A 10343-nucleotide genomic window follows, 5' to 3' on the forward strand; every position below is an offset into this window, starting at 1 on the left:
CCTCTGGGAGATAGTTATACTTATAGGTCATCATTCTAGTATGTATGGTCACTCCACCTCTGGGTGATAGTTATACTTATAGGTCATCATTCTAGTATGTAAGGTCACTCCACCTCTGGGAGATAGTTATACTTATAGGTCATCATTCTAGTACGTATGGTCACTCCACCTCTGGGTGATAGTTATACTTACTTATAGGTCATCATTCTAGTACGTATGGTCACTCCACTCTGGGTGATAGTTATACTTATAGGTCATCATTCTAGTACGTATGGTCACTCCACCTCTGGGTGATAGTTATACTTATAGGTCATCATTCTAGTATGTATGGTCACTCCACCTCTGGGTGATAGTTATACTTATAGGTCATCATTCTAGTACGTATGGTCACTCCACCTCTGAGTGTAGTTATACTTATAGGTCTGACATCATTCTAGTACGAATGGTCACTCCACCTCTGGGTGATAGTTATACTTATAGGTCATCATTCTAGTACGTATGGTCACTCCACCTCTGAGTGATAGTTATACTTATAGGTCTGACATCATTCTAGTACGTATGGTCACTCCACCTCTGGGTGATAGTTATACTTATAGGTCATCATTCTAGTACATATGGTCACTCCACCTCTGGGTGATAGTTATACTTATAGGTCATCATTCTAGTACGTATGGTCACTCCACCTCTGGGTGATAGTTATAGGTCATCATTCTAGTATGTATGGTCACTCCACCTCTGGGTGATAGTTATACTTATAGGTCATCATTCTAGTACGTATGGTCACTCCACCTCTGGGTGATAGTTATACTTATAGGTCATCATTCTAGTACGTATGGTCACTCCACATTCTGGGTGATAGTTATACTTATAGGTCATCATTCTAGTACGTATGGTCACTTCACCTCTGGGTGATAGTTATACTTATAGGTCATCATTCTAGTATGTATGGTCACTCCATTTCTGGGTGATAGTTATACTTATAGGTCATCATTCTAGTACGTATGGTCACTCCATTTCTGGATGATAGTTATACTTATAGGTCATCATTCTAGTACGTATGGTCACTCCACCTCTGAGTGATAGTTATACTTAAAGGTCATCATTCTAGAACAAATGGTCACTCCACCTCTGGGTGATAGTTATACTTATAGGTCATCATTCTAGTACGTATGGTCACTCCACCTCTGGGAGATAGTTATAGGTCATCATTCTAGTACATATGGTCACTCCACCTCTGGGTGATAGTTATACTTATAGGTCATCATTCTAGTACGTATGGTACACTCCACCTCTGGGTGATAGTTATAACTTATAGGTCATCATTCTAGTACGTATGGTCACTCCACCTCTGGGTGATAGTTATACTTATAGGTCATCATTCTAGTATGTATGGTCACTCCACCTCTGGGTGATAGTTATACTTATAGGTCATCATTCTAGTACATATGGTCACTCCACCTCTGGGAGATAGTTTATAGGTCATCATTCTAGTATGTATGGTCACTCCACCTCTGGGTGATAGTTATAGGTCATCATTCTAGTACGTATGGTCACTCCACCTCTGAGTGTAGTTATACTTAAAGGTCTGACATCATTCTAGTACGTATGGTCACTTCACCTCTGGGTGATAGTTATAGGTCATCATTCTAGTATGTATGGTCACTCCATCTCTGGGTGATAGTTATACTTATAGGTCATCATTCTAGTACGTATGGTCACTCCACCTCTGGGTGATAGTTATACTTATAGGTCATCATTCTAGTACGTATGGTCACTCCACCTCTGGGTGATAGTTATACTTATAGGTCATCATTCTAGTACGTATGGTCACTCCACCTCTGGGTGATAGTTATACTTATAGGTCATCATTCTAGTACGTATGGTCACTCCACCTCTGAGTGTAGTTATACTTATAGGTCTGACATCATTCTAGTACGAATGGTCACTCCACCTCTGGGTGATAGTTATACTTATAGGTCATCATTCTAGTACGTATGGTCACTCCACCTGTGGGATGATAGTTATACTTATAGGTCATCATTCTAGTACGTAAGGTCACTCCACCTCTGGGTGATAGTTATACTTACAGGTCATCATTCTAGTACGTATGGTCACTCCACCTCTGGGTGATAGTTATACTTATAGGTCATCATTCTAGTACGTATGGTCACTCCACCTCTGGATGTGATAGTTATACTTATAGGTCATCATTCTAGTACGTAATGGTCACTCCACCTCTGGGTGATAGTTATACTTATAGGTCATCATTCTAGTACGTATGGTCACTCCACCTCTGTGATGATAGTTATACTTATAGGTCATCATTCTAGTACGTATGGTCACTCCATTTCTGGATGATAGTTATACTTATAGGTCATCATTCTAGTACGTATGGTCACTCCACCTCTGGGTGATAGTTATACTTATAGGTCATCATTCTAGTACGTATGGTCACTCCATTTCTGGATGATAGTTATACTTATAGGTCATCATTCTAGAACGTATGGTCACTCCACCTCTGGTGATAGTTATACTTATAGGTCATCATTCTAGTACGTATGGTCACTCCACCTCTGGGTGATAGTTATACTTATAGGTCATCATTCTAGAACGTATGGTCACTCCACCTCTGGGTGATAGTTATACTTATAGGTCATCATTCTAGTACGTATGGTCACTCCACCTCTGGTGATAGTTATACTTATAGGTCATCATTCTAGTATGTATGGTCACTCCACCTCTGGGTGATAGTTATAATTATAGGTCATCATTCTAGTACGTATGGTCACTCCACCTCTGGGTGATAGTTATACTTATAGGTCATCATTCTAGTATGTATGGTCACTCCACCTCTGGGTGATAGTTATACTTATAGGTCATCATTCTAGTACATATGGTCACTCCACCTCTGGGTGATAGTTATACTTATAGGTCATCATTCTAGTACATATGGTCACTCCACCTCTGGGAGATAGTAATAGGTCATCATTCTAGTATGTATGGTCACTCCACCTCTGGGTGATAGTTATATTATAGGTCATCATTCAGTACATATGGTCACTCCATTCTATGGTCACTCACCTCGGGTGATAGTTATGGTCATCATTCCATGGTCACTCCACCTCTGAGTGTAGTTATACTTAAAGGTCTGACATCATTCTAGTACGTATGGTCACTTCACCTCTGGGTGATAGTTATACTTATAGGTCATCAATCTAGTACGTATGATCACTCCATTTCTGGATGATAGTTATACTTATAGGTCATCATTCTAGAACGTATGGTCACTCCACCTCTGGGTGATAGTTGTACTTATAGGTCATCAATCTAGTACGTATGGTCACTCCATTTCTGGATGATAGTTATACTTATAGGTCATCATTCTAGTATGTATGGTCACTCCATCTCTGGGTGATAGTTATACTTATAGGTCATCATTCTAGTATGTATGGTCACTCCACCTCTGGGTGATAGTTATACTTATAGGTCATCATTCTAGTACGTATGGTCACTCCACCTCTGAGTGTAGTTATACTTATAGGTCTGACATCATTCTAGTACGAATGGTCACTTCACCTCTGGGTGATAGTTATACTTATAGGTCATCATTCTAGTACGTATGGTCATTCCACCTCTGAGTGTAGTTATACTTATAGGTCTGACATCATTCTAGTACGAATGGTCACTCCACCTCTGGGTGAGAGTTATACTTATAGGTCATCATTCTAGTACGTATGGTCACTCCACCTCTGAGTGTAGTTATACTTATAGGTCTGACATCATTCTAGTACGAATGGTCACTCCACCTCTGGGTGATAGTTATACTTATAGGTCATCATTCTAGTATGTAAGGTCACTCCACCTCTGGGAGATAGTTATACTTATAGGTCATCATTCTAGTATGTATGGTCACTCCACCTCTGGGTGATAGTTATACTTATAGGTCATCATTCTAGTATGTAAGGTCACTCCACCTCTGGGAGATAGTTATACTTATAGGTCATCATTCTAGTACGTAAGGTCACTCCACCTCTGGGTGATAGTTATACTTATAGGTCATCATTCTAGTATGTAAGGTCACTCCACCTCTGGGAGATAGTTATACTTATAGGTCATCATTCTAGTACGTAAGGTCACTCCACCTCTGGGAGATAGTTATACTTATAGGTCATCATTCTAGTATGTATGGTCACTCCACCTCTGGGTGATAGTTATACTTATAGGTCATCATTCTAGTACGTATGGTCACTCCACCTCTGAGTGTAGTTATACTTATAGGTCTGACATCATTCTAGTACGAATGGTCACTCCACCTCTGGGTGATAGTTATACTTATAGGTCATCATTCTAGTACATATGGTCACTCCACCTCTGGGTGATAGTTATACTTATAGGTCATCATTCTAGTACGTATGGTCACTCCACCTCTGAGTGTAGTTATACTTATAGGTCTGACATCATTCTAGTACGAATGGTCACTCCACCTCTGGGTGATAGTTATACTTATAGGTCATCATTCTAGTACGTATGGTCACTCCACCTCTGAGTGTAGTTATACTTATAGGTCTGACATCATTCTAGTACATATGGTCACTCCACCTCTGGGTGATAGTTATAGGTCATCATTCTAGTACATATGGTCACTCCACCTCTGGGTGATAGTTATACTTACAGGTCTTCATTCTAGTAGGTATGGTCACTCCACCTCTGGGTGATAGTTATACTTATAGGTCATCATTCTAGTACATATGGTCACTCCACCTCTCAGTGATAATTATACTTATAGGTCATCATTCTAGTATGTATGGTCACTTCACCTCTGAGTGATAGTTATACTTATAGGTCTGACATCATTCTAGTACGTATGGTCACTTCACCTATGGGTGATAGTAATACTTATAGGTCATCATTCTAGTATGTATGGTCACTTCACTTCTGGGTGATAGTTATACTTATAGGTCTTACATCATTCTAGTATGTATGGTCACTTCACCTCTGAGTGATAGTTATACTTAAAGGTCATCATTCTAGTATGTATTGTCACTTCACCTCTGGGTGATAGTTATACTTATAGGTCTTACATCATTCTAGTATGTATGGTCACTTCATCACTGGGTGATAGATAAAATTAAGGCCTATAGTAAATACTTGAAAAGTTCCTGGTGCTACCTTACAGTCTGATAGCCAAAATAATGATCTGAATTTGATTAATCTATAAGGTTTAGTTATATGTACAGACCTATTAACAGCCTAAGTCATGTAAGGACATGCCAGGTTTGATGGTGAAGGAAAACTGAAGAACCCAGAGAAAAGTCACCAACCTGCGGTCAGTACCTGGCAACTGTCCCACATGGGATTCGTAGACACGACAGAGAGGTGTAGGGCTTGTGGTAATATGTCAGGACATCTTAACTACTCGACCACTGCAGCCCCAGAATAATGAGAGTTTTAATTGACAACACTGAATCTTCAGATATTTTGAATATGACACATGTACAGGACTGTTATTTATTTAAGTTTGGATCCTCATCAAACTTGACCAGCAAATGCCTTATTGATATGATTAGGAATTCGGTGTTCATGCAGATTTAAACATATGCCATGCATCTTGAATGAAAGACACACTTAAAATTTTACCATTTAAGTTCCATTTAAACTAATATCTATAAAGAAGGTGAAATGTTGCCACTACCATATATTAGCCCTCCAGATTAGTGCCTCAGACGTCTGATATTCTACATTATTACTATAATTAGTTACCAGCCTCTAAGTTTTAATGGCTCAGTGATATAGAGATGTACTGAGGGTCATTCTTAGGTTAGTCATCTACCTTGTTCTCAGGAGTTTGAGACAACTAAAAGATGCATATTATCATCACGTATTTATACAGATCAATATTAGTTTATATGAAATTCCAACTTCTTACTCCATCAAGGCTGGAAACATTCATAAATGAGAAATTTTTAATTTTAAATGTTAATTGTAATTGTATACAATTTTTTAGCACAGATTATATAGTATTAAAGATCTAGAACTAATTTTAGCACAGAAAAGTATTAGAGATCTAGAGCTATACTGTAAGTACATAGGTAGTAAGAGGTATATATGGAGCCTAGCCTACCAGCATTCCATTTGATGGTTTGATGATACTGAGAATATCTGACAGAGGTCAAGTCCACTGATCAGCAACAAGACTTGTTTACACTGCATTACACATACACATTGATCGACCTATACATATGCTGGATTGGGACCACCTAGTTGTATAGTACAGATGTAGCAGTGGTCCTGTGGCCCCAGGCTGCCAAACTAATGGAAGTATCACCAAAGTATACGAATATGCTATCTCCAATACATAGTTTCAGAGAGGAAGTAATTTAAATAAAAATAGTAACCTAATTAAACTTTTTTTTAAGGCCCTGTGCTATCATTTTACTGAATCCCCACCCTATAAGGCCCCATTTGAGTGTTCTCCCATGGTGTCAGCCCTATCATCATTTTTACAATTTTGAATCCCCACCCTATAAGGATGCTACCATTGCATTATGAGTGTTCTCCCATGCTCAGTTTCAGAAAAGAAATCGTTTATATGGAAATAGCCAAATTAACCCCTTTTGTCCCCGCCTCTCAGGCCCCCGGGGGGTCAGCCCCATCATTTGTACAATTTTGAATCCCCACCCTATAAGGATGCTACCATTGCATTATGAGTGTTCTCCCATGCTCAGTTTCAGAAAAGAAATCATTTATATGGAAATAGGCAAAGTGACCCCTTTTGTCCCCGCCTCTCAGGCCCCCGGAATGTCAGCCCCATCATTTGTACAATTTTGAATCTCCACCCTATAAGGATGCTACCATTGCATTATGAGTGCTATCCCATGCTTAGTTTCAGAGAAGAAGCCGTTTATATGGAAATCGCCAAATTGACCCCTTTTGACCCTGCCCCTCAGCCCCCGGGGGGTCAGCCTCACCATTTGTACAATTTTGAATGCTCACCCTAAAAGGATGTTACCATTGCATTATGGGTGCTATCCCATGCTCAGTTGCAGAGAAGAAGTCGTTTATATGGAAATAGCCAAATTGACCACTTTTGACCCCACCCCTCAGGCCCCCGGTTGGTCAGCCCAATCATTGGTACAATTTTGAATCCCCACTCTATAAGAATGCTACCATTGCATTATGAGTGCTATCCCATGCTTAGTTTCAGAGAAGAAGTCGGTTATATGGAAATAGCTAAATTGACCCCTTTTGGCCCCACCCCTCAGGCCCATCATTTGTACAATTTTCAGTCAGTAACCAATAAGGATGCTACCAGTCAAATTTTGTTGAGTTCCAACCAACGGTTATGGAGAAGAAGTCAATTATTTACAGACGGAAGGACGTCGTACGGTGGACGCCACAGTATGGCATAAGCTCACAAGCATCAGCTAACAAGAGGCCCAAGGGCCTTAATGGTCACCTGAGTTCGGATACAGAATAAAACAAAGGCATATAAACACTATATATTAGCCCATCAGGCCTTTGAAGTCAATCAGTGATTTTATAAATTTGACTTTTTAATCTATGAAGATTATTTGGTTCCATCAAATCTGTGAATTCAGAAGACAGATTTTTGAAATTTTAGCCATTTTGATCCCTTTTGGCCCTGCCCCTCTGGCCCCTTGGGGTCAGCTAGGACCAATATTGATAAGATGTTAAAATGCTATCTCAGGCTAATAACTTTAACCCAGTTTGACTCAATTACTATGAAAACTAAGCAAATAATGTTCATAAATGTGTTTTCCCTATATATAATTTAGTAAATTTGACCCCCTCCCCAAGGAAAATCTGAGATCCCAGGGCCATGAAATTCACAATTCTTGTAAAGAGCCTTAAGACCTTTTCAACCATGAAGAGTATTTGATTCTACCAATTCCAGAATTTTAGAAGAAGAATTTTGAGGTTTTAGCCTATTTGACCCCTTTTGGCCCTGCCCCTTTTAATTATATGCCCGTGGGGATCAGTCATAGAAAATTTGTAAATATGATTCAATGGCCATTTCATAGGGATAATTCTGACAACATTTGACTAATTTCCTATTACAAATGACCAAATAATGCTCAAAAATGTGTTTTCCCTATATAAACTATAGTAAACTAAACCCCCTCCCCAGGGGGAAACCTGAGACCCCATGGTAACCATTGGTCATATAATTCACAATTTGTGTAAAGGGCCTTGAGACCTCTCTATCCATGAAAAGTATACAATTCTACCAAATCAATGAGTGGAGAAGAAAATTTCTGAAATTTTAGCCAATTTTACCCCTTTTGGCCCCTCCCACAGCCCCCTGGGGGCTAGGGGTCATATAATTCACAATTTTGATTGGCCTTATGCATTAGAAGATTTGTGCAAAATTTCATTGAAATTGCTTCGGTTTTGGTTTTGGAGAAGAAGTCAAAAATGTAATGGTTTATCGTCGCACGACGGACAACAGATGACGGACGACGACGGGCAAAAGGCGATTAGAATAGGTCACCATGAGACTTAGTTATTCTACCACAAACAGCCCTAATGTAATTGTTATACTTAAATTTAGGTCCATTCAGGCCTCAATAGAATTTGTATTGTGCCCATGTACTAATACATTATAAAGTCAAAAAAGGTTATTGGTAAATGTTTATGATTGAATTATGTTCATGACCCTAGGAATTTTTTAATGCTATAATACGAGGGTTTCGAGATCCCAAAATGATGTGGGTAAAATATAATTTACTATTGATAAGTCCTTCCATCCTCCGGTGATTATGGCATCATCATTTGATGTGAGTTTCTTGACGTCATAATCACAGTCAGTACCTGGCAACTAGTTGCCCCACATCGGATTCGAACATGCCACAAAGAGAGGTAGGGCTTGTGGTAAACTGGTATATATGTCAGGACATGTTAACCACTTGGCCATAGAGGCCCTTAAACAATTAAACCAGACAGTATACATATATGTAGGCTATATTAAACAAACCATCTATATGTATAAAGGGAGCATGATGATAACATATCATATGTGTGTATGTACATTTTGTATACTATTCCAGTCATGGAGTACAAATGTACTAAACATTCCCTTTTTTCATTCAAGGAAAGGAATTATATAAACACTAAGCTTGTTTTCCAACATAAAATTCATTAATTTCATTGGTATATCTTATGGCTTAAATAATTCATAAATACTTTTTTTAGTATAACAATTAATTGTGTTGATTACGGGTGACACCTTGTAGTATGCGTATGGGGCAAAAGGGATCAAGAGTCAGTCTTTCAACCAAATCTACCATGTTATTTTGTCTTTCCATAGTTCAAATATTATGAAATTAAATCTAGTATAAGGAATTGGATATGAAAAATTATAGCCTAACAATAAAAAAATTGAAGTAACACGGACAAATAAAACATATAGGTTACAGAGATACTCAACGGCAATATTATCTTAGTTTTGACTGTCTGGGGATTTACTTAATCACTTTGTTACGTAATCAATCCAGTGGCAGTGTTAGATTGACAGTCAATACACTGAATCACCTCAATACACACCACAGTCTACACCTGTCAAAACGATTCTAAATTTATCAACACTCTTTCCCACTGACTCGTCTGCACACATATACATCATAGCAGTATTCGTTTGCATCTTTCGTTACATATTGACAACAAATATAAAATATACATATTCATAGAATGCATGTTATGCGATCGACGATGCTTTTATAATCCAAAGATTTCTTCAATCATTGCAAGTTTCTCATCATGAATCAGCTACGTGCACCCGATGACATGCGCTGTAATCGAGATATCAGGAAACAGTGCATGCATGTAAAAACAATTAAAACATACCTTGGTATGCAGTTTGGAGACGTTTTTTCCACTTCCCATGTAGCAAATAATTTCATGGGCATGGATTTTGTTCCCACGGCACTCGTCTTGCCTACTTTCTCCGCCATTATTCTCTCATTATATACATGACATGCGCAGAGACAATGTCTTCGGAACCTCTCGGACCTTTGCACAGCATTACTGAACAAAATGTAAACATTGCTTAATCGGGTATCTTCGACATTTTCCGTAAACGTTGATCGTCAGTCGAGAGAGCTACTTGTTCAACTTACAAACAAATCAAAAAATCAAAATGCAATATTGTGCCGTGCAGAAATTTACATCTATGAAATATTATTGATATTTAGTTTTACAGATTAAAAGTTTATTTTCTTGTGTTCATGCACCAGAAACATATTTGTTAAAGGATTTGTGCAGTCAAAAATGATAATTTCAGTTCATGCTGGAAATGGCTTTATTAGACCATGTAACGTTAGAAA

General features: G+C 38.5%; 1 protein-coding gene across 7 annotated transcripts in view; it reads right to left on the reverse strand.

Moving 5' to 3' along the window:
- LOC138318556 (phosphofurin acidic cluster sorting protein 2-like) overlaps positions 1-9986 on the reverse strand; it is a 375127-nt gene extending 365141 nt beyond the window's left edge. For all 7 annotated transcript variants that reach the window (XR_011207887.1, XM_069261019.1, XM_069261015.1 and 4 more), the window contains exon 1: positions 9865-9986. Coding sequence is in view for 6 of the 7 variants with exons in the window: in XM_069261019.1 (XP_069117120.1) it covers positions 9865-9971 (107 nt within the window). In the remaining variant the exon portion in view is untranslated. The remainder of the gene's footprint in view (positions 1-9864) is intronic.
- Between the last annotated feature and the right edge of the window lie 357 nt (positions 9987-10343).

The sequence above is a fragment of the Argopecten irradians genome, chromosome 3 (genome assembly GCF_041381155.1).
Source record: "Argopecten irradians isolate NY chromosome 3, Ai_NY, whole genome shotgun sequence".
NCBI classification, from domain to species: domain Eukaryota; kingdom Metazoa; phylum Mollusca; class Bivalvia; order Pectinida; family Pectinidae; genus Argopecten; species Argopecten irradians.